The following is a 26,594-nucleotide window of genomic DNA, read 5'->3' on the forward strand; positions in this document are numbered from 1 at the left end:
AGATATTGCACCACCACACGTTGCACACTAATCCCACCAACCACGAGGGTCAAGAGTCAAGATAACTCATGTCTGTGATAGTTAGTAATGCCAAAAAATATATCTTGTTTCTTTAGTTGTTTCACAGTACCTACGTACCCATTTTCTTTTCTGACTACTGTTTATGTGTGGTTGTCTGGAAGGTAAGAATCCTTGAAATAAAGCGTATTTCCTTTTTATTTTAACTTTAGAATATACAATGAAATCTCGGAATAATAATAACTATAGTTAAAAAATATGACATTTTAGCCAACCTAAAGAATAAAAATGTGCTAACCTGTGATTGGCTCAACTTCGTGTGGTTGGCAGTTCCAATTTATTTCTGACATTTGTGTTGTGAACGTCGTCGTGATGAACAAAATTTTTGTTTTGTCCTAAAAAATATGTTTGTACTTTATCTAAAATTTACACAGCTATGAGATAAATAGTGTTTTATATTAGTTATTCTGCGTACATTTCAATCCAAACAATAAACTGAAACGATGATAGTTAAGTGGTAACGGGTTTAAAATGTGTAAAACTGATAACAGTGAATGTCGCACGATTTTCCCCTGGGAGATTTCACATAAACTGTAATATTTCGGTGGAAGAACGGTCGCATGTACGCTGCAGGAATGACCATAATGGCAGTTTCTGTTGGGGAAATTTGTGAGAACACCAAGTTGGCTCGGGAAATGGCTCTGATGGGTAACTACGAGTCAGCGCTGGTTTACTACGAGGGAACCGTACAGATGATCCACAGACTGCTGATCACCATCGCAGACCCTACACGCAAGTCCAAGTGGCAGTTGGTGAGTCTACCTTCAATATTTTTTACAAAACGAACATCGAAAAGTAAAAAACCCTGATACACCATGTGGTTTACCTTGAAAATGGTGACATTACCTTTTAAGATAAGACGTGTTAATTAGTTTCGCCTCTGTGGATATTGGAAGGCCACTTTGCAATATTAACATTAATTTGGTATTGATTTTGTAGTGCTTCATTAATATCTGGTTTGTTTATTTTCATTTGAAATTCAATATCTGGTGAGTTATTTGTGACAATTCTTTTTATTGTCTTACAGCTTCAGCTGATTGTCAATTCCTTAGATTCAAGAAACAATGAAATAATAAAATGTGTATTATTTTATACTATTTATTTAAATACTTACTTACAAAATCATACAATTTTTAAATTTGTCTTGATCAATTTGATTTGTCATCTTTGAGTCAATACTCAGAGGTCTCTTTGAGCCATCCCAATGTGTATCTTTCTGATAATGTTACTGAAGTCCAGAATTATTCAGTCATGCTGGTCCATCAACACCATGGAGTTCTGAAAGTGATGTTACAAAGAATGCTATTTCTTCAGTAGATCACCATTTTGCCATACAGATCATTTTATTTATTTATTTCAATTGTTGATGTCGATTCTGAAGTTACAAACTCTTATTTTATAGCTGTAAAAACCTTAAATTATTTTTTAAAATTCGACAAGAAGAAATCCAATGTACTCATTATATAGTCACAAGCATGCAAGATATATACATTTTGTCAATAACATAATCAAGGCATTGTTATAATCTACTTCAGCTGACTCATAACATGCTTTTGCTAAAAATTAGTCATGAGAAAAAGTCAACAACAACATACCTAATCATTTATAAGCAATAAAATTACAATATTAGTAATGCATCAAACTAGCCTCGTAAATATCCAAAACAATAACATAATATAATGATGCTTTGCTAGACTACAAGATAATTCTGTTCTTAGGGCATGTTTTTATGCTATTGTTATTCTGAGTGAGATAGTGAGCTTTACAGTGAATATTAGAAGTCACATATTTTCCTTCCTGCTACCGTACCACCATCAACATATTATCAATTAACAATCCATAAACAGCGTCAGCCATTGGCCATGTTTTCATAGCTTTTAACATGATTTTTCACAACTGAACCCACCTGATGACAGGTAGTCATAGATCCTGATTTATTCAACAGATATGGCTGGCCTTGTTCTGTTCAAAGCTAGATCAAATATATTCATTTTGAACATAGTGTGGCACAACATAATGGTAGACCCAGGTGGTGTTACTATCAACTATTTAAATCAAAATTTGACACATTTGTAAGGTGTTTGACATCCAACTGACAGCGTATAGCATATATTGTCTTTCTTTATTTGTTTAAGTTTTTATGGTGAGACCCTGTATATTATATTCTTACTACTCCATAATGTGATTAGCGACTGCAGTAAATCACCAATTTCTTCTCAATTAGTTACACCTGATCGGCCCCCATGATGTAGATGCTTTATTAACATGCCAATAAATTGAAAAATAATGAAGGAAGAATGTTTATTGCATGTCGATTGTCAGATACATGCAGCTCGTAAGAAGGCACAGTGAAATGTTACATAGAAGCGGTACTTCTAGCACTTTGATAGCCTTGTCAGTTAGTTTCATTCATCCTGCGCCCGTATGCAAAGTCCATAATTATGGTTACTATAATATAAACTATTACACATGCCAGAACTCACATATTTTCCCGCATAAAACATAATATTTTAATTTGTGAAATAAAATAATAATAATTCGATGATAATTACGAATGTTGTGCATTTTTTATCACAATCATTAAATCTGTGTAATCTCTATGCAGGTACTCAGTGACGTTACTACTGTGTCTTTACACTGTTCTCAGTCGTTTATCTATCAAGGAGGGGCAGTAAAAGTGTAACAAAATAATTACTACCTCACTATAGACAAAAAGCGATGCTCCAGTGGTTTACTGACTAGTTAGCGGTAGTATGCAAATTGGTATTAGTATTACAGGGTGACTATGTTTTGTTTCCTCATACTTACGCTTAACATACGAGAGGCAAACGGTACACACACTCATACCTACAAATCAATTATCTTTCCATTATAAAACTGCATCTCTATCGCTTTTTAAATTACGAGAGATAATAGCCCTAAATTGGTTGTAAGAGTCGTGACTCTGCAGCAGTTATGTTTTTTATAGTTACTGAGTAGAATTGCTATAATATTACTGGTTCTCATTCTGGTGAATAAATCCAGTGACATTTTTACGGGTATAACTAGGTCAAGACAGTGTTTTTTATAAAAGTTTCTACCTCTTTGTCACGAACACTGTAAGGTGGCCGCACCATTGCCATTTCAATTTTTTAAAAATCTTAAAAATCTATAGCATGAGCAGAAAAGTTCCGATTATGTTTTTTTTAAATTCAATACAGATTTATCTTGTACAACCGACTATTACGTAGATGTTGCCATACATAGTTTTTATGCCAGCGAGCGCCATAGTTATCAACGTCCCTTCACTGTTTATTTTGTCACGATTTTGTTTCTACTAGTTATCTTGTTCTATTCTAGCCGGGAGGGTTACTTCAGCTTCACTATATTTAACAGCACCGCGACGGGGCCTACTACCCTATCTCGTAGTTACCTAAACTTCATATATTGTCAACTAAGCAAAAGTAGCCCCCCTGTAACTACAAGCAACGAAGCAAGTATCACTTTCGTCCGGGCATCTCAAATATCAGTATGTATAAGTAGGAAGGAGTTTAGGTCACCTATTCTAAACCCTACTGGATTAGCGCCAAGTGTTCTATTGTCGCATTGTACTCTTCACAGTTGTTTTGTATAACGTAATGACATGTGTTGTTAACTTTCTAGTGATGTGCGTCGTGCTGGTTTCTCGATATCGATACTATTAATATGTGTATTATTATACTCACATTACCCACCCACCTATCTATTGTTTTAGTTACTTTATTGATTGGGTATATCTTTGAATAAGTTTATTTTGGTTTTTAACTTCCGTATGAAGTGGCGGTCTTATCGCTAAAACCCTGATTACACCTACCAAGTAAAGTGGCCGAGAGTATTCTTGGGTGAGCACGTTCATTGGCCGATTATCAGCGTAGGATACTGTCTCGCCACTCTACTCGGTAAGTGTAACAAGAGTATAAGAGCGATCTCTTCCAGACAACCTTTGGACGGTTGGAGAGAAGACTATTGTTATTGTTATCTTTACCAACTATCGATATTCGACATAGTAAAAGTATCGACTTATATGCCCAACCATTTACGCCGGTCCGCTGAAGTTTCGACGGCGCGAATAAGGGCGATGAACCGTCTATCGTTCTCTTGAATTGATGTCTTATAAAGTGTGCGAGTCCGTATAAATGTGTCCGATGTGTTGAGTGTTATATTACCGCCATTGTTTGTTAAGTGGGACTTACTGTGGCGTTGTGTAGGTCATGCCATTGTGCGGACTCGGAATGTGCTATTCAATTTCAGTAAGGTGATTCTGGAGAAATTCATCGTAGGCTGATCGCTGAATCTCATCATTATCGTCAAAAAAACCTCGATAAGCCTATGATGACTTTTTCACAGAATCATGTTTTTAGCTGTTCTTGAAATGAGTCCGCTACATTATTTATTAGCTTTTATTCTAATTAGGACTTCCGATTGCATTAACTTAAATTAATCATTTCTCCTAACAAATGTATTACTTTTAAGACTTTTTTTAGCAATCTTTTTCATAAAAATATCAAAAATCAAGGTTATATTGTTCAAGTTTATAAGAAACTTACTAGTTTAGTAAAGGTACATAGAGAGTTAGTACTTACCCTTGGCATAAACCTACTTTATGTGGGTATTCTAATTCACAGTTCCTGATAAGATAATATTTAATATTCCTAATGCTAATCGTGAAAAGCCTTCAGGTCTATAGATACGTTTTATCTCATATTTCGGTCTGCTAAGTTTGCTCAATACACACAGTTTTTTTTTCTGATGTTACTGTATGTCTTTATTACTTATTTATGCAGATGATTAATTATTATTTCTGTACTTATGCAGATGTAATTATTATTTAAGAATTCAATATCACGCAAGCTGCAAACACATGTAGGACTGTAGGTATTTATTTAATCATTTACCCAACTCTTCTGAGGGCTAGGGTTGTTATACGTTAGACGTGTATATATCTGTGTGTGACTTTTTAGTATGATACGCGTAATGTTGGTCAAGTAGTCCCGAAACGGGTGCAACCGTGTTTGCAGGTCCAATTGTAGATAACCTATGAAAATTTGTTAAACTGATCAAATTTCTACTATTGTTTCTTGATTGTCGATACGTTTTGAATATCGGATAAGTATATGAAATGATGACGGATGTTAAAAACGTTGTGGTAACCACTTGAAAGGGCCAGCCTTCAACGGAAGGCCCAAAATAGTTTTCTTTAAAGTCTTGTCTATTCAATATAAGAATGTATTATACCTATTTCAAAATAGAGTCGTGCGGCGGAAGAATCAGAATAGTCGTCAGTGTTCCTCTACCTGAATTCCTTTGTGTATCCGTTCATTTCATCTTCAAAAATGCACCTCATCTAGAGCCAGTAAGGTGATCTTTGCTGCTTATTTTATATATTTTGCTAATTATTTACGTAAGTTGGTTTGATCGTTCCCATATTTCCTATAGCAAAAACTTTTAGGAAATTTGCGGAATTTCTACCAGATTGCTCAACTTATAGCAAATAGGTATCGTGTGGGAAGTGTATGTGTATGTATATCATATTTGTATTGTCTTTGAGATTATTGTGTGGTAATCGTTATGTGAAATCAGGGTTTCACTTTCATATGTTTGTCGTCACTCAAGGAAGAAAATGGATGACATGCGATCTCTTGATAAGCTACTGTGTCATAGGTCCTACACGATCAAGATATTCTACTAACGATTTCCCTTCAAACGTGGCTTGTAAACGGCTTGTTGTAATACACTCGCGCAGCGGTCATATACCAGAGTAGCTTAGCTAAAAGGCTAAAGTTTGTAAAAACGTATCTTTCAGTCATTAAAATACTACGTATAGTAATCTTAAATCGTTTTGAACTTAAACCTATAAAACCGAGGATTCACCTCGTATTTAGTAGTGATGTAACGAATATTCGCATTCGCATTCGCATTCGCGAATATTCGCACATTTTTGGATATTCGCATTCGCATTCGCATTCGCAAAATTTTGTGCGAATGTTTTGCGAATATCAGTAGGTAGGTAGGTACTTATTAGAAAAAAATATTTTAAAATAATGGTAGGTTAACAAAATCAAAATCCATTCGTCTATAACCTTTTATTACAAGTTACCCTCTTAATCTCATTACCTTTATCATTTGGTATTTATTTACTTAATTATTTTTTTGGGCAATGAAACTTTAGAAATAGTTAATAATACAAGGTGGGCCAAAAGTAATCACCCTATTGGAAGTTGCTCTCATTTATACAAATGGACGCCAATTTCAAATTTGTTTTGATATTGGTGGACTAGACAAATACAGAATACAAGTTCAGAGGCCATGGAGTGATATACTCCCTAAGATCGCGGAATAATTGTGTATACTTATTCAGTTTTCGGGACGCTTTTTTTTTCGTTTTATCTGTAATTTTTCCCTGCAAAATCGCCCGATTTTGCCGTTGGTGACGGTTTTGAGGGGTTTTTTTTTGAAGACCCGTGTTTATGTGAATAATTCCGTGTCTCTGGAAGCCCTTAAGGCGAGTGCGAGAATCACTCGGCCGAAGTTCTCGCTGGAGTGATGAGAAATGCCATAAAAGGAGCCCGTATGGCAATCAATTGTGACGGCGCCCATTTTTCCGATATCATCTTCTAGACTTTACCAATAAAGGTTCAAATAAACATAATCAAAAAACAGAATCCAAGTTTTTCATAAAGAAATGAGAGCCAAACAACATCGGATGACTTCTATTGGTCCACCTTGTAGTTTCATAAGACCTAAACATACACTCATGTGCAAAGAAATAGTTCTACTTAAAAAATACAGACACCAAATAGCCCCTATTTTTTTCAACATTTAATAGAGAATTTTAATAAAATATTAACGTTTTTAGTTGGTAATATTCTGATTCGTCGTTAAATTAACTTAAAAATTGCAGAAGTCGTCATTAAGTATTTTTTTTGCGCTTAGGAGTAATTTGGTGTTTTTCTTAATGGATCATTTTCATTGCCGGTGAGTGTAAATAAACAAACAAAAAGCGTATTTTGACAGTATAGTGTCAGAGCAAGACAGCCATACATTTAAATACGTTTAAATGTTTGGTGTAAATCGTCCTCAGAAACTGCACACAGTCGCAATGTGTCGTAAGTGTTACGGAGCTAAATAACGTTTAAAAAAATTGCGTCTAGTATTGTTTAGTCTGATTCGGAATGCGCCTAGACCGGAACGTACCTCGTTCAGTACGAGGCTACCACCAAACCATACAAATAACGCCAAATTTGAACACAAACTGAATATTCGCATTCGCATTCGCGAATGTCGATTTCAGATATTCGCATTCGCATTCGCATTCGCGAATGTCTAAAAACACACATTCGTTACATCACTAGTATTTAGGTACGTTGTAGATTCGTAACTTACAGTTAGTAAGACAAACATAAGATTTACCGTATGCAGCGTCATTACCGATGTTTCGGTCGTATTTTACCGACTGCAGTCACGCGAAGGGGTCTCTTGTGATTGATGTCGGTTGTAGGTACATTACTCTGTGCCCACGACTTATTTGAGAAAGGTTTTGCATTCACCTTTAGAATTGCGGTCGTCTAGTCTAACCTATTACCTACTGTTTTATTTCTCGTTCCAGGAAGTTATCGGCAGTTCTGGTGTATTAAAGATTGGTATTTCTTATTGGTTTGTGTATAAATCAGGACAGTAAAGTATCACAAACTGTCAAATCTGTAATAGTTAAATTGAACCGGGAGCCCGCGTTACAGGTTTTTCCTAGTGCAGGTCCCACGGTGTAGGTATTGTCTTCTGTGAATATAAAGAATTTATTTATTTATTAAAAGACTAACCCCAGATATGATGGAGTTTATTTAATATTGTTCCATAAACTGTAGAAATGTGTCTTATACCTACTAAGCTATATTTTTTAATTTATTCTAAAAATCTTCAATTTTAAGTATCATTTTGTGACACGAAACCTAGAATGTGTAAATACACAAATATGTCATACTAATAAGGGCTAATGTTAAATCAAACTCGATTCTCCATAAAAACTTTTAAACTAACATTTTAAACGCCCCTACCAACTTTGCAACCTAAAAGTCGCGTTTCTTCATTTCGGCTTCGCGTAGGCTTTAGCTGAACCTATTAGAATACAGATTAGATTTACGTACCTTGCGACACCAAAGAAACCACATTACCCTCCCGCCCACTGCCTGTTGAGCAAAACTCGAGTATTGCGACTACACTCACGAGCAATGAAAAAGCTCCAGTGTCAATAGCACCAAATTACGCCCTATAATCATGCAATATTTATACATTTAATATCGTATCTGAATATTACCAACTAAAAAAGTAAAAATTTCGACCAAATTCTAAATTAAATGTTCTGAAAAATTGGTCATTTGGTGTCGATATTTTTTAAGTGGAACTTATCCATCCTTACGTTCCCGCTCATCGGCTATTGAGCAGAAGTCGAGTAGTCGCGACTATCTATCCTAAAGTAGCTAAAACCTTGGTTGTATGTAGCCTCTGATCTTCCTACATGGCCCTAGAAAGCTGCCTCCAGGGCTTGACGTTGCAGATAACCTGCCATAAATGGAGAGAGAGCATTTAAAATTTATTTACACGTTTATTTGACGTAACCAGATTCGGTGATTTATTATATTCATGAGCCTTTCACTTCCGAAGCGGACAAGATCTCGGATTTGCCGCCGCAATCGATATCTTGATTGACGTTGTACAATCTAGTTACTACGGCTGGCCGTAAACGCTTTCTTTTATTAGGTCATTTACTGCTATATCTACTGGATTGTTGATTTTTCTCGCGATCAGATTCTATCATATCTCTCAGCGTTTTTCTCTGTATCGTCAAAGCTAAGCCTCCGCGGATTACTCGAATAAATAACATCAAACGGTTATATATGTAGCATTAAGTCAACCCTTTTTTACTTTCATGTTTTTTCACCATGTTAAAAAACGGTCGTCCAGCTACCGTACCACCACATACATATTAGCTGTTAACAATCCATAAGCTGCGTCGCTCGCTTGACAAACATCGACGCTGTTGCTCGAGATATTTAAAGTGGAACTATTTCATTGCCCGTGAGTGAAGTTCCCCCACAGTTTTTTGTATAAGGGTACGAAACTTGCGACGGGCGGAGCGATGACGTTTCGTACTCAACGCTATGTTTTTATTGCATTTCATTATATCGCCGTCGCGTCGCCCTGCCGCCGTCGCTCAGTCCGTAAGTTTCGTACCAGTACACTTTGTGTTTTGTCCCTTCACTTTAATAATAAAACAGGTCCAGCTACAGATTGACTAAACCCTCCTCCTCTCCCCAGGTCCAGAAGCAAATGGCGCGCGAATACGAGCAGCTGAAGGCGACGGTGGCGGCGCTGCAGGTGTTCCAGCACGAGGGCGACAAGCACATCACGCCCGTGTCTGCAAGTGAGTCCGTACTTGATAAGGGTTTTGCCTTGGACGGATATTTGAGGCCCTAATCTGGATGTTTAGCGACACAAGAGGTTAGGGTTTCAGTGTGAATAAAACCGTTAGATTAGACCCGCTGGTGGTCTGTTTAGATGATGAAGAGTTGAGTTGCGAGTTTTCCCGCAGAGTAATAAACTACGAATTTGCAGTTGCGTTAGTTGGTACGAAATTTCAGCAGTCCTCTGAAAAATTGTTCACAACCGAACTTTTCTACCGCCACCGCAAACAGTTTGACCCTAAATGTGACAGTTCTTCTATCACCTTTATCAGTCATCACTACTCGTTGGCATTGATATTATAGCTTATGTTGACTGTACTACTGGTAAAATCGCTAATATGATGTTTTCTGTATCATAATCATATTATTATCGCAATCACTCCTTCACATCAAACTTTCTGGTGCATGCCTGCAAGATACGAATCGTATTGTTGAATACATTATTATAGAAAACTTACGTAAGGAAACACTGGCAACGTAATCGCCTTAGAATCCGTACTTTCAGTGCGAAACAACGATTTCTACTTAATTGTATTTACTTCGGTGATTAGTCCGATTTACCTTGGCACCCTGGCCTGCTGAGTCCGGTAATAAAATTTCAGATATAGTTAGGAAAGAGAGATTACCAACACTAACACTGAAAAAGATTGACTATGAATGGAGTTACTGCTTCTCCAATCCGCACAGGGCCGGCGTGGTGGACTACGCCTAAAACGCTTCCTTCATTGGAAGGGGGACCCGTGCCCCAGCAGTGGGGACGTGATGGGTTGATGGGTGATGAGTTGATGACATAGGACGTCTGCGTATATTGAAGATTAGTTGTTTGAGGGTTGCTTGATAGCATCTTCACTGAAGTTCTCATCTAACTTTGCCGTTATCAGTTGGTCGGCTAATATGCCTGTAAGTCTAGCACGCTGTAGCTTCAGTTACGAGGGCGATACCGAAATGATCGGGAATAGAAAAAAGTACAAAGATATCATAATATTATTTACTTTTATTGTTTTTCAAAGTAGTCTCCGTGACATTCAATGCACTTTTTCATTCGATTAAACCAATCATTGAAACAGTAATTCCAGTCTGAAGTGGATACTGTCAAAACAGCTGATTTGTAAGCTTCGACCGCCTCTTCTGGGCCGCTAAACCGTTGACCACGTAGCATATCTTTAATTCTTGGGAATGTAAAATAATCATTGGGGCTCAGATCAGGGCTATACGGAGGATGGTCCATCAACTCCACGTTTTCCATATTTAAAAACGTTCTTGTTTTGCGAGCGGTATGAGAGCTTGCATTATCGTGGTGAAGGATTATACGACGATTCGGGTTAGTTTTACGAAGTTCTCTTACGACTTCCGGCAAACAAACTGTTGTGTACCAATCAGCAGTAACCGTCCTTTGTTCTTGTAATGGAATCGTAGCCACATGGCCAGTTTTCGATACAAACGAAGCGACCATTTTTTTCGACACGCTGCGTGAGCGAATAACTTTTGTTGGCTTGACCTCACCTTCGAAGACCCAAACTGCCGATTGATGTTTTCTTTCGGGCTCATATGAATAAATCCACGATTCATCACCAGAGACGATATTGTAGACAGCATTTGAACTGCCTCCATTGAACCGTTGCAGAGCAGATCGACACCAATTAACACGAGCCGACTTTTGTTCCTCGGTCAAACGGTGGGGCACCCAGCGCGAAACTAACTTCTTGACACCCAGTTCTTCATGTAAAATGGTTTGAATGGCTGTCATACCAATGCTGAGAGAAGCCCGAATCTGCTCGTATGTCACATGTCTATCTTCTTTTATTAACTGGCGTACAGCATCGATGTTATCTTGTATTACCGCTGTTTTTGGCCGACCAGTAGAAGGGACTGTGGTAAGAGAGGAACGTCCACGGCGAAACTCAGAATACCAACGATATATAGTCGTTTTACTTGGTGCTTCAAGTTTATAAATAGAAACAAGCTCGGCGAGACATTGTTCTTGAGAAAAACCTCGACGAAAGTTGTGAAAAATTATTGCACGGAAATGTTCCCGCGTAAGCTCCATTTTTTACACCGACTTGTCAAATTCAAATGGTCAATACTCTTTTATTTTTTACTTTTTTTAAAATTCGAAAATGGAATTATGTTTGAAAAAACACTACATTTGATACACCAAAAAGGTTTCACTCTAATTTATTCCTAAGTATTCTATTCCCGATCTTTTCGGTGTAGCCCTCGTAGTAGAATACGACCGCTGAATGGAAGCCCCCGTTTAGGCAACGAAGTCTTACGACTCGGGCCTTGAACTTCGATTGAAATATTTAATTGCCGTGTCTGCCAAATTACATTTTGCTCGCGTGCTCGTGCAATATTGTATTTTTTATGCGTTGCTACGACGAGTTTTTATTCTATTAAGTTTTATTTTATTCAAATTTAATGTGTGCAAAATATTTCATACATCCAAATGCCAAACCAAATGCCTTCTGACAAAATGATGTTATACATTTTCATTCATAATTTCAAGCCTTTACAGCACCTTCATAAAATAGAGCTCAGGGAATAAATAAATATTCGACTCTTACCTATCGGTGCGGTATGGGGTATGGGCTGCTGATTTAGATTCTCATTTACCATAACTAGCCGTATACTCTCAACAGCAACTTAATCGTATTATGCAGTATAGCATAATGCTTTCCAGTCAAACGGTTTCAATCAAAACGGCCGATGCACCCGACCGAATGCCATTACAAACTCATTAACTTGTATGTAAATGTAACCAGGACGACGACCTACAAACAACTTCCTGTGACTTACGCCGCACCTTGACAATAAAGTTTGTGACCAAAATGTGCCACAATGCGAGCTTGGCACCGCACCACCCCCGGCTAGCTCTGACAGTTGGGCTTATCAAACTGTGGTGCGGTAAGACTTCTCAATACTCTGAAATGCGGTGCCCTTAGCGGAAATTATGATTATAATATGCCAAATTTTCGGGTTCTGTGTTGATCTTAACCCATGCCTTTCCAAATTCCCTTTCGGCTTGGTATACCACTATTGCAACAACCTAGGCATCCAACTTTTGTGTATTTTTGCGGGGTACAAATTACAATAGAGGTAAACATTTGAGAATCTTTGGTTTATACACCAAAATAGGCTCGATTATGCATTCTGACGTCAATATCGTAATAGTCTGTGATCAATCGACCTTGCGGCGACCATTCTGATCGGCTTTTAAGGCAGGATGTGTTATTTAATTGTAAATGTTTATGTTACATTTATAGATTCTGTTGTGGAACGCAAGGATGTGAGGGGGCAGAGATAATAATAACACTGACTAGGATTATGGGCATTTTTGTTTATGATTTGGGTTTGAGGAGCTGAAACATTCAGCTTATACCATTCGACAACTTGTCATAGAGTAGACGGCGCAAAATAAACGTACAAGTACAGTCATGTGCATTCACTTAACATGTAGGTACTTACACACTTTTGTACCATGTCGAAATAAAACAAATCCATTGTTAGTATAGCTTAGGTATTTAATGGGCTATGACTTGCAAAAGTTAAGGGTTGGACAAAGAAATCTTTATTGAACAGGCCAACTCTTGCTCTAATATACACAGCAGTGTAGATAGATGGATGGTGGACCTATTTGTAAAGAGTAAATTATTCTAGAAATTTGCGATAACTTCAATAAAGTATTCTTATTGTAAATGCAATGTCAATACACTCGTGTTTTGTATGAGGAAACAAAACTGCACACATGATTGGCCCCACTATCAACCTTGTCATTCACCTTTCATCTTTATGGCCTTTGTAATAAGAGCTCTCGTGACGTTCGTATTGATGGAATACGATAGGCGGTAGGCCTGACGCAACTTTCATTTCCGATAAGCAAAACGTTTTTTTGTAATATTAAATATACTGGTGAGTATCACAAAATTAATACACATAACTTACTGATAGTCCTATGTCCCCGGTTCATTTCCCGGTCGTTACAAAACAAAAGCGTATAAAGTTAAAAGACTGGTAGGATATTTATTACAATCTAGGCAATATTTAAGTCATAGACCGTATCTATAGTCCACCAGTCGATGAATTAGTCATTGCCTATTGTATCCAGCAAAATAGTAATTCTACCAAATGGTCTTGATAATAAACTTATTAAGAGCTAACACAATGCCCAATAACTAATCTCTTACTAAATCTTTCCTGACGATAATGTTTCATTGTATCATTCACCTTCGAAATCATAGGTATAGATAGATATTTAATAAATACTAATGCGACATTATACACTATTTGCATGAAGAAACATTAAGTACGGTAAGGACCTGCCCCCGCTGCACGGTTCCTTTATCGACGTAGATAAACGTCATTATATAGCAATTTGCCATAAATACCTCGCGGGATATTAACCGAGGACATAAGCCCTGGTGTTTTCTGTGTGTGCCCTCAGAAAGTAAAATATGATCACAGTCAAGTGTGAATTTCACAGTCACCTGCTACTCAACTTTACACCTGCGAAGAATATGCCTTGAAACAGCGTGGGTTATATAATAACAGGCTGTAGTAAATATGTACATAATAACATAACGTTTCAATATACATTGGGTGTTAACAAGTGCTTGTTTGTCGTTTTGACCGAATTCTATAGATGGAATGTCTCCTTATAAAGTTTAGTGTAGGAGTTACGATATTTGGTTTTAGTATTATTATTATTGGTCAAAGGTTCATTATAAAGGCTACTTCTACTTATACTTAAAAATTAGATTAAAAAAAAAATAAGCCTTTCGGAATTACCTACTTAGTTTTTTGACAGAGTGGGACAAAACAGTTCAATAGCTAAAAACGTCCTATAACTTTTCTATTAATAAGGTGGATAGGGTGTGAGAGACAAATGAATAGAAATAGGCTTCCACACTAGGCTCAACCTTTGTATAAAATAAATCATACGATAATATTCAGACCTAAAGGATGTCACGACGAAGTAAGCCTCTTGTAAGTCGCACAACGACGCAAGGTGCAAGAAATTACTTTTTACAACCTGATGGCCTTCACGTAACATGTAACTACTTAAGTACCTTTAATTATATTCATGTAGGTAATATAATACTTACTTGATATTATTATGTAGGAATTATGCTCATGGCATTTTTTTACTCAAGGGCGGAATTTCTTGAAAACATAAACGAAATGTTACTTAACATATTATTTTATAATATACCTATCGTTTATTTAAATAAATCCCGTAAGTTGGCAAACTACTCCCTATTATTAACGGAAGTAAGTAATTTCGCTCGCCTAGAATTAATTGCCTATTGCAATCAACAGCACTATCTTGAAGGTTAGTCACCAGAGAAAATGTTTCCAAGAACTGAAAACAGGATAATCTAGAACCGTTATAGAAACCGTAGCAACCTAGGCAGTCTAGGCATCAAGTTGTTGCCCTTAGAATCACTTACTTAAGTGATGCCTAACTGGTCTAGCGGCGACTAATTAAAATTGGTTTAACTGAGATACTTTAACTTCGTGAGAAAGTTGTGTTTATCCACGGGAAATAAGATTAGAAAAACTTGGATAATTAGCAGTGGCTTTACTTTTAATTAAGTTAAAATGATTATTAGCCCTATTCTCACTTCATTGTTGAATTGAGCAGCTCGTTTCATAATCTGACCCATGTCTTATAAGTAACCACTAACGAGGTGATGTGTTTATCTCATTTTATTTTAATTTCATTATTGAATTAGTAAAGATCCAAAGCAATGTTTTATTTATTTGCTCAAGCGATAGCTAGCTCATGTATATGTATCACACGCACTATTCCGGATTGACATCAATGATCCGTTAACATACGATCTGAGTCATATCTGAAGCTAAATCGTCAATACTGAGCCCTCTCCCTGATATCCTGACAGCAGGTACGCACCCATTGCTCACTTATACTTGTGCCTCTTGTGCCTCTCCACGACTGGAGGTTGGCGGTCAGCTCTGCATACTCCTAATTTATCACTTTAACGCTGCTATTATCCGTCCGCAGACTTCGACGACTACCCAACATCGATCGAAGTTGGTAAATAGAATAAACTAGTTAAATATACAAGATACAAAAATAATGTTGTATATGTAGATGGTGATGTAGCTTTAATTGATGTAAAAACTATCGATCGAGGGCTTTGACATCTTAATTCCACCATAGATCGACGAATTGATCAATTGGTCTGGTAACATCCTTATAGCGCGCTCACTTCCATGTATAACACTACTATCATCCTTCCACAGACTTCGACGACTACCCAACCAGGGACCAGATGTGGGGCCCGGCGCCGCACGAGCTGGACCCGGACATCTGGCCGCCGCCGCCGGACCGCGACCACGCGTGGCCCGCGCCCACCAGCGTCGACCACAACCACAAGTTAGTGCCACCGTGTTCTATTAGGGATTATATAGCTACCATAGCATCACCGACAAATTAATAACTGTCTAAGATTAGCAATCAACAGACCACGCTTGGAACGCGCCCACCAGTGTCGACCACAACCACAAGTTAGTACCACCATGTTCCACTAGGGACCTGCATGCTACCGTAGCTAGCTGAAACAAATGCTAGCGTCGACCAAAAGTTAGTATTATTACTATGTTCCATTAGGGACCAGCTACCGTACCACCGACAAATTTAATAAGCAACTGTCTAAGATTAGCAATCAACTAACCACGCGTGGCCCGCCCCACCAGCGTCGACCACAACCACAAGTTAGTACCACTGTGTTCCATCAGGGATTAGCTGTGTAGATTTTCCTCCAGGAGTGCAAAAAAAAAAAAAATATATATATATATATATATAAAAGATAAAATATATATATTATAAGCTTCCACATTGAGTAGTGAGTAGTTAAAAGATGAAGACAAAAAACAACCAAACTCTCACAATATATTGATCTCTCAAAAAGGCACGGACATAAAGTCTGTGGAGTGATAATAAAATCCTTAAAAAATAAATTAAAAAAAAATCAGGGATTAGCTACCGTACCACCGACAAATTATGAATCAACACCATCCTGCTAGGGTCGGTATTATCATCATCTTTAGATATAGACAGGCTATCGGTTGATCGTTACAGGTATCACCGTGTGGTATTACACTCAGCTCGGTTACAAGAAATCACTACTGGCCGCACGTCCTAAATTGTTAGGTCTAAAGAGATATTTACCAAAGTTACATACTATGAGTTTTGAGCACATTTGTTTCTGCCTTTGGCATCTAAGCTCCAGAAAAATGTGTAGGTTGGTAATGTAATAAATAATAAAGTATCAAAAATTGTTTGAAGACCAAAGACAATGCAGCAGAAGACGTGATCTCTATGATACAAGAAAGTACCAACTTACAATAATATGTATAATAAGTACCTATAGTAGCTATAGTTATTGCCTTGCACGAGTCCTATGTCCAGCCGTGAACCGCACAATGCACAAAACTGATTAGTATGCGAGGCAGGCTGTGAGGAACTGCATCTTCCGACGTTATGCAGAGTCTACTTCTAGTGTGATGTAACTTGCTCTTATTTATTTCACACTTTATTACTAAATACATTATAACTTGTAAGTTATCCACTAAACTTTTGTTCTATCTAGATATTTGTATACTTATACTAACATACGCACTCCTGCATGCCCGCTGGACTGACGACCGTAGGCGGGTAGCCGGTAGTGGTTGGATGAGGAAGGCAATACAGAAATTGATGATTATTGGCTGATCATGATACTTACATATAAGTACAAATGGCGGTATTATTGGCCAAAGAGATTTCTTCCAGAAATTTACCGTATTTTTGTACAACTGCTGTTTTTATGTCGTTGGGTCCATTATATTGAAAAAGGAATGTTGAGATGGTTTGGTCACATTGAAAGGATGGATGAAAGAAGACTGACGAAAGAAATTTACTGTGCAGAGATGAATGGTTGTGTCGGTAGAGGACGTCCTAGGCGAAAGTATGTCGACCAGATAGGCGACATACTCAAGAAGAGCCAAATTAGGAGTTTCCGAAACCGACGTGCGTGTATGAAGAGACTAATGAATGTTGAGGAAGCGAAAGAAGTATGTCAGGATCGTGGCACGTGGAGATCCATAGTCTCTGCCTACCCCTCTGGGAGACAGGCGTGAGTATATGTATGTATGTATGTAGGGTCCATTATACAACATAATACATATGTGTATTATGATGGCAGGTTTATTTGCTGTGATTATGACACCTCCAATAGGCCCAAACAGTGATCAACACCTAATAATGTAATAATGCGTTAAGTAATTAAGGCGATACAAACTTTAATGGTTAATTTCCTATCAAGCACAACGTGCAAGTTTCGTCCATTAGCGCATTAGCGGCCTTTTGTTACGGTAGCGGCGCTGTCATCGGAAAGTAATTAGTGTAAAGTAGTTTTAGTTTTAGATAATTAAAATTAAATTAAGGTAAAAAAACTATATTTTATTTAAGGTATTTAGGCACCTACATAACTTCTACTCTAAACGAAGAAGTTTCTATTTGCACATACACTGGCCCTTATTAAGTAGCGTAGATATCGCAAAATATACCTGCATAATATACCGAAGATGATGCATTGAACAATAAATTCAATACAGTCTTACATAACCTCCAACGCCCATACCATGTTTTTGAGCAATATATTTTTTTTCTTTTTTTTTTACATACATCCAAACACTAAATCACCACATCAACATTCCAGAGGCCCAACATCGATCAAGTCAGCGCGCGCGAACCCCCGCGCCAGAGACACGAAGAAGCCGGCGCCCAACACACGGAACCCCACCACCTCGCAGCGGAAGACCTCCGACGTACGGAACCCTAAAATAGCCGCGAATAAGGCGCATAGTGGTATGTTGATTTGTCATTGTCAAATAACATTTCATAGGCGGCGTACCCTCAACCGCGACTGAAAGTTTATCTGACTGGCTAGTCCATTTATTATGGTGACAAACCCTTGACCAGCTTGGTTGTCACGAACATAAGAAGAAGCCGCAGTTTTTTTGACATTGTAAAATTGAGGAAGATGCTCCTTGTGTTGGCTTTTTACACCGGTGAACTAACGAATGATGCATTTATGATTCCGCGAATTTTAATCCTCCTACCGACATTGATTAGGATATTATGCCAAACATAAAATCGAATTTCGCAGAATAAAAAGTTCAGCACTCTCTTTTAAAGTGAAGAGTTAAGGCGCGGGCGTGGGTGTAATATCCGTAACGATGTATGGAAGGACTGAATCATCTCATCAGTTATAATCAGAAAAAATATGATTCACCCTTTCGTTCGTTTACATTTGTGAATATTGTCATATGAGTAAAACGCATACATCGAGCGTCCAGCCCGCCATTGTCATCATAATGAATAATAGCTCATCCAATAATCGTCCGCAGTCACTGCTGGATATAGGCGCCTCTCATAGAAATAATAAATTTGGGAAAATCTGTATTTGTTTATGCATTTTTAGTTACGGAACCACTATAAACTTAGAACATATTTTGAAAAAGCCTGGTGACCCAATCAATCATAAAACGCCTTTTAAATTTATTAAATCTTGTATTTCCCTCATCTCCATGTATGGTCGATTGGTCGTCTAATAAAACCTGTTTGCTACGTTACAGCTAAAACCAAAGACAGTGGCCACAATAAAGAACCAAGCAAGGACAAGCAAGACAGAGATAACAACAACGGGGACACAGACGAAGAGAAACATAAAGAAGAACCCAGGTACGTAAACAATCCGGTGTCGGTAAGATAACGTATAGCTGGACTAGGGTATATCTATAGATCTAGTACATGAACAGTTTGGACGAAATTTTTCTCAGGATGCTATCGATAATTGACTGTTTATTTGTTTAGTCTAAAGTCTAGATCAGCAGCTGTTATTTATAAGCTTTGCAATTTTAAATTAAGAAATACGTTATACGATGCTGCAAAACTAATTCTTCATGCATTTAACATAAAAAAAATATTTCGTGTAATTTTTTATTAAAAGCGTATCAAGACCTCTTTTGCGCATTATTATTACGTTTTTGTTCATACAAATCAGTAACACCTAAGCTTATCTTAGCCCAAGTTTATGTACAATATTAGTTGTTCATAATGTATTCCGGCTATTTACAGATTCGAGCCGGCTAGCCACGCAGACGGCGACTTAGTTGACATGCTCGGTGAGTGGTTATTTACCATTTAAAGCGCGCCATTTGCTATTTACTAGTCAATGTATGTTGTTATTTGTCTTGTTCAGCTTGTCTTTCAAGCTGCAAGGTGAATAAATAAATTGTAAATGATTGTTATTTATCTGGGAACGGAAAAGAAGAGCATAGGTATACGGTATACGTATCTACTTGTGAAAACATAGATTTCTCACGGATGGGCCTATTTGTTTTTTTATGCGTTGAGAGGAGACCTGATAGTATTCAAGGTTTATTTATTTATTTGAAGACCATCAAATGATACACTTGTAATTGTAACTTGAGTTTCATCAGAATCAGCTTCAATTCAATGTATGCTTTTATTTATTTAATTTGTTAATAATATATTATTACAGTTCTTACTTTAAAGTTATGGCTCTACAACTAACACTTAAATATGTTGCTTATTATTTATTTAATTTGTTAATAATATATTATTACAGTTCTTACTTTAAAGTTATGGCTCTACAACTAACACTTAAATATGTTGCTTATTTATCGCGCAGATTTAAACCAACACGCTGGATTTCCACTATTTTCCTAGCTTACATATTCAATGCATTACAAATAAAATGAAAATTACAATAAATATTCATGGATGGTATAACACAACCATTAAAATAACTTGTCATATTTAAGACATTACTAAACTCATCTCTTCCGTGTATTCCAGAGCGGGACATAGTACAAAAGAACCCGAACATCCGGTGGGACGACATCGCGGACCTGGCCGAGGCGAAGCGCCTGCTCGAGGAGGCGGTGGTGCTGCCCATGTGGATGCCAGACTTTTTTAAGGTACACCACGGTTCACGGGGGATGACGAAATAAATAATTGACCAGGGTTGGGTTGCTCTTGTTAGCGTGTCGGTGACATACATAATAAATATGCTCACGACTGTAATCCCCGAAGGAGTAGCCAGAGGTGACTCGCAAGTGGGTTACTCGCTTATCGCTGTACATTTGTACTCTCGTGATAGGTCGCGATCCGTATCGCCGTTTTTGAATGAATACAATGCACTTAGGGTACACACACACATATATAATGTAGATGTGCAGGTTTCCTCAAGACGTGCTAAAAAGAGGAAATGATAATAAATTTACTATGTTATAAACCGAAAAGGCAAACCTTGTTTAGTGGGTGTATAAATCAAAATTTTACAGCCAACTGACAGCGTTTAGCACGTGCTATCGACACGTGTCTAGGGGCCGTCCATTAATCACGTGAGGCTCAAAGGGGGGGGGGGGAGGGGGTACTGAAAACCTCACGAAACATCACGAGGGGGGAGGGGGGGGTTCTCGTTAGACATCACGTGTATTAATTTTTTGTCAAAAATTAGGTATTTCTGAACCGATATTTTGGACGGCGCAAAAATTTTAACGATTTGTAGTATGACCTATATTTTTTTCTAGTCAAAAATTGCATTTACATAGACTTCCAAAAAAATACACGTGATCCAGGGGGGGGGGAGGGGGGGTTGGTCCCAAACCTCACCAAATATCACCAGGGGGAGGGGGGGGGTAAAAAAATGAGAAAAACGACCTCACGTGATTAATGGACGGCCCCCTAAGTTTTGACGGCCGTAATGACTCCTCTAACCTCATCAATTAACCCGCAGGGCATCCGCCGCCCCTGGAAAGGCGTCCTGATGGTGGGCCCGCCCGGCACCGGCAAGACCATGCTGGCCAAGGCGGTGGCGACGGAGTGCGGCACCACGTTCTTCAACGTGTCCTCCTCCACGCTCACCAGCAAGTACCGCGGCGAGAGCGAGAAGCTCGTGAGGCTGCTGTTCGAAATGGTAAGTAATAGGTTGCAAGTCCGGGTCGGAGGACCAAGAAAAGGTAAAAATCCTGTTGGTGGTAGAAAAATAGATTGCTTGTATCAAAAGGGTGATAAAACTGAAAGAAATGTAAATACCGAGATGTATAAAAAGGGATCTATTAAACTTCCGATAAACTGCTATCTAAGACGATTAGACATAATGGCGGTTGCTGAGTAATGCTGAGGGTCTTCTTAGAGTAGTAGACCATGGTTTTTTATGCGCGGGAACTGCCCTCAAGTTCAAAAGCCACGTCTAAACGGCACATCGAGGGGGTGAACTACGGGTTAGATTCCCTAACCTGCCATAGGTTGCGTAATAACTATTAAGGTATTAAGTAATTTCGGACAGAGTGCAGTGTGGTGGCCTGTGTCTTATCTTGTGTGATTATCGTTGTATCTTGTCTATGTAAAATTGTTAATTATTTCTTGGTGTACAACTAAAGAGTACTCTATCTATCTATCTTGCTACGTTGCTACGTGACATCGTTATAGCTATGCAACACCAACTTTGCATTTACAATTTTTACTCAATTAATTTTGTATACCTCTCATTCCAGGCACGCTTCTACGCCCCCAGCACGATATTCATCGACGAGATCGACTCCCTCTGCTCACGAAGAGGCTCCGAGAGCGAGCACGAGGCGTCGCGCCGCGTGAAGAGCGAGCTGCTGGTGCAGATGGACGGCTTGAGCTCCAGCGATGAGGAACCTCAGAAGGTATAACTTTAGATTGGGTAGGGTAGCCTTCATATGCCTTTTGCTGACGGGCTCAGCTCCAGCGATGAGGAACCTCAGAAGGTATAACTATAATAAATATGTAAATAAATATGTGGGGACATCTCACACACGGCCATCCGACCCCAAGCTAGGCAGAGCCTGTGTTATGGGTATCGGACAGCTGATATACGTACACAAATACATAGATAGATACATATCAAATATAAATATCAACACCCAAGACCCGAGTACAAATATCTGTCTTTAAACAAATATCTGCCCCAGCCGGGAATCGAACCCGGGACCTTCGGCATAGCAGTCAAGGCCACTAACCACTACGCCATTCGACCGTCAATAATGCCGCTAGGGTAGCTTTTATATCTCTTTTGCTGACGGGCTCAGCTCCAGTGATGAGGAACCTCAGAAGGTAGGTCTGATAATGCTCTTTGGTCTTTTGCTTACTGTAAGTAAAGCAACGTCGCCAGGCCGCCAAAGTATCTAGAACTTTCGGCCGTGGCCACGCTTCTAATGTAGCAACGTAGCCACACCGTCGCCGAGTCAGTTGGTTATTTCAATATTAACTGCTTAGATACGTAATGGTGACGGTATGGCGGCCTAATGATGCAAAACTCCACGAAGATGCGCGATCAAGCTCACCTTTCAGATCGAGTTGCGTTTAATAACACATTATAAAAGTGCTTCCACCACGAGCGGGTAAATCTTAATACAGCATAAAAAATTACTACTAGCTGTTGCCCGCTTTACTTTGCTTCGCCTTATAAAGTTTTCCCATGGGAATTGCGTGATACAAACTTGACTATGTGTTAAATTAAAATCCGTTCAATAGTTTTTAAGTGAAAGAGCAACCAACCTCGCAAAAACTCGCGATTATATGTAATATTACTCGGTTAACTCAGAAAATTATCACATTCACAGGTAGTAATGGTGCTAGCCGCAACGAATTTCCCGTGGGACATCGACGAGGCCCTTAGAAGACGGCTAGAGAAGCGCATCTACATCCCACTACCCACACAAGAGGGCCGGGAGGCGCTACTACACATTAACCTGAAGGAAGTCAAGATAGATGACGGCGTGGATATCAAGTTCATAGCGAAGAAGTTAGAGGGTTACTCTGGAGCTGATATTACTAATGTTTGCAGGTTGGTTGAGAGGATTTGTGTTTTTAGTAGGAAGTTATTTTAATATGATTATCATGCCAAGTAGAATGTCAGACCTATGTTCAACAGTGGGACAAGTGAAAGCTAATTATGGGTGATGCAAATAGCCATGATACAGTGGAATTTTTGTAAATAATACAAAACATAGATTGTATCTGTCCTTATAAACCACGTACCATACGTCACTCTAGGAGGCTCCTTTCGTCCATCCCACATCTTATAATACTAATAATACATTCCATAATTATTGCGTGTGTAAATTCAAACTACAATGTCCGTCTACCACCACATACTCTTTTTCAACTTAACAACCACTAACCCCTCACAATCTCTTCCCCAGAGACGCGTCAATGATGTCGATGCGCCGCAAAATAGCCGGTCTCAAGCCCGAGCAGATCAAACAACTAGCCAAGGAAGAGCTGGACCTACCAGTCACTAAGCAGGACTTCGTCGAAGCACTGTCAAAATGCAACAAGTCTGTGTCCAAGGGCGACATACAGAAATACCTCACGTGGATGCAGGAGTTTGGGTCGTCCTGATTGATGTAGACTTCATAGTGAGGACTGTACACGCGATGGATTAAGATTCTCTACCGCGCGCCTTTCGAGTCATAGTGTAAGAATTTGGTGCAAAATTGACGTTTTTATTGCGTTACTGGGTGATTTTAAAGGTGAGTGGTCGAGAATTGCCCCGCTAGAATCTTGTTGTTGCAATAGTCTGAATCTGGTTGTATAGAAGAAGAGGAGTCAGGTTCAGAATGCTGTGATGTGAGGAGGGAAATAGTTGTGCGTTATAGGCACGGCTATAGTAGAGGCGATACAAAGATCTTACGATTGCGAATTTTGCTCAGAAACTTAACAATCGTAAGGTTATAGTAGAACTTACATGGATTTGTTGCAATGTATTTGGTTGTACCACTCTCATGCCACCGCATAATTTAGAAATAATACTGTAAATTTTGTGTAAATTAACCCGTGAATACGCCTTAACATTTTAGTGAAGAAAATTTCAGTATTATTGAGATAGACTCTAAAAAATATTAGTCGTGATAAAAAATTCATTTAATTCCTACTTAAATTGATATTTGACTTAAATGTATTCTTACAGAAAGATATTCGACATGGCATATCATTGCTACCAGCACCAATATATCTGTAAAATATGGAGATCATAAAAAAAAAACAATATTTGTAGGTAACCGAGAGAAAACAGTTAATTCTTTAAATCTAGACACTTCCACTAAACTAATAGAAATGTTTTAAATGAGAATGCCTCCCTGTCTTCTAAACAGAAAGAGATCTGACCCTTTCTTGATTGTACTTAATAAAACAAATTACTTAGATAATAATTATGTGAGATTTATTAATAGATGAAAATTAATTTTATGCCATAACTAATTTAAACTTTATACTAAACTTGTTTTGTATTTTTTTAATGAAACTGAAAATCTGCAATAAAGTTTAAGTAAATCATAATTTTGCATTTTGTAACTGTATATTTTGTAGCTCAATTAATTCTAGAAAGTCTATTCTGATAAATAACTAATACCTTTCCAATTCTTTGTATGAATTATCAATTTATAGATCATGTCGCCTGAATTGTATGCCTGAGCTTGTAATTTAGCTTGTCATAAATATTGAAATTCAGATTTTTGTGTTCACTGAGGGCTGATTTTTCAATGGTCCGATTAATACATATAAACAAAATGTGAACAACGTGCCACGTGATCCGTTGAAGAGACAGACGACGACGTAGCGTATCGTCTGGCATGTCGTTCAGATTATAATTATGTAGAAGGATGGAGCATCAACGCTCAGGCCAGCCGACGTAGCTCTAAGGCTGGCTGTACACCAGTGCGGAGCGAGGGATCGGAGCGGTGTCGCAAAAACTTCGCTAATACAATTTGCGCTCCGCACACGGCTCGGCTAGGGTGGACAGGCAGCCTAGGCCGCGTCCACGATGTCAGCGGGCTGAGTGGCGGCCCGCACTAGTAAGATTTATTTATAGGTGTTGCAAAACGGGTATACTAAGCCGAAACCTACCTGTGCAGCTTGTTATGTCTAAGCCCGAAAATTAAATCAGAATGTTAAAATTCGTCCGGTCGGTGACGTGACACACACAACACTCGTGTGGCATCTCTTAACTTTTATCCGACTATTTAAAAATCCGCCCTACAAAATTGATGAATTCATAATTGTTGAAAGTTATGAATAATCGTTGGTAATGAAAACAAAACAATGAAGGATGTATCTAATCTTATCTTTTTATTTCAAAAACGTAATTGGTCTGTATAAAATAATAGATATATATTTTAATTAAAATTGGTATAAATTAGTATAAATGACAATATTTTTGCAATGTTTAACACCCCAATAAAGATAAAAGCAAAATAATGAATAAATCCATATGAAATAGTTTTTTTTGTTTTATTACAATGCACTCCTTGAACATCTGTTGGGAGTTGAGGGTGATCCAGTAGGTAGTTTTGTAGGTTTTTTTTTACCGAGCTGTGCGAGTACCGCTAGGTGTCAACTTTCGCGCCTTATAAAAATCGCGTTTACTCGCTACTACTCAAATGGTGTAAAAGCTCGTACTACACTCTGTATGCTCAATGCTGCTTCGAAACATGTAGTACGATTTACGACAGAATAGTAACTAGCGTTAGTATGACTCAGTGAGAATGAACAAGATGGGAACTATGAACCACGTAAACTTTATTTAAGTACCTACTAATGCTAAAGCCGAACGTCCACCGCCGGCTAAACTAAGTTAGTTTAGCTAAGCTCGCATAGTTGGGCCAGTTTTTCATACGTGTGTGTACTTTGCGGTGGACGCACATTCACTCAGAACACATTTACTTGCACAATGCACGTGCCCGCTAAACTTTAGCGGGCAGTGGTGGACGTTCGGCTTAACATACGGGTCTGGGTGGTGGTCACATTTCTTGTGCAAGAATGGACTACAAAAATGCAGGTTGGCAGAAATTTTATTGTGGATAACATCAAAAAGGTAACTTTAAAGCTGCGTACACACCGGGCCAACGAACGCCCAACGAACGCCAACGGTTATCCCAACGATGGATATTAACATACACAATACAGGGCAGATTGCA

General features: G+C 38.4%; 1 protein-coding gene across 1 annotated transcript; it reads left to right on the forward strand.

Annotated features, from left to right (window-relative positions):
- The first annotated feature begins 353 nt into the window (after positions 1-353).
- LOC105382634 (katanin p60 ATPase-containing subunit A-like 1) lies at positions 354-25,898 on the forward strand. The gene is made up of 11 exons (XM_048622077.1): positions 354-830; positions 9,409-9,514; positions 15,819-15,951; positions 18,278-18,426; positions 19,197-19,302; positions 19,699-19,745; positions 20,443-20,564; positions 21,386-21,565; positions 22,146-22,304; positions 23,241-23,464; positions 23,823-25,898. Exons 1-11 carry the CDS (start codon positions 639-641, stop codon positions 24,019-24,021), a joined length of 1,617 nt encoding a protein of 538 aa, XP_048478034.1. The 5' UTR covers positions 354-638; the 3' UTR covers positions 24,022-25,898.
- Positions 25,899-26,594: the final 696 nt, after the last annotated feature.

The sequence above is a fragment of the Plutella xylostella genome, chromosome 7, assembly GCF_932276165.1.
Source record: "Plutella xylostella chromosome 7, ilPluXylo3.1, whole genome shotgun sequence".
In the NCBI taxonomy this organism is placed as follows: Eukaryota; Metazoa; Arthropoda; class Insecta; order Lepidoptera; family Plutellidae; genus Plutella; species Plutella xylostella.

Excerpts from the sequence above, each read along its gene's own strand:
- LOC105382634 (XM_048622077.1), top strand. The coding sequence starts at position 639 with ATGTACGCTGCAGGAATGACCATAATGGCAGTTTCTGTTGGGGAAATT. Across the intron at positions 831-9,408 it reads GCAAGTCCAAGTGGCAGTTG|GTCCAGAAGCAAATGGCGCG; the intron begins GTGAGTCTACCT and ends TCCTCTCCCCAG. Across the intron at positions 22,305-23,240 it reads GCGATGAGGAACCTCAGAAG|GTAGTAATGGTGCTAGCCGC; the intron begins GTATAACTTTAG and ends TCACATTCACAG.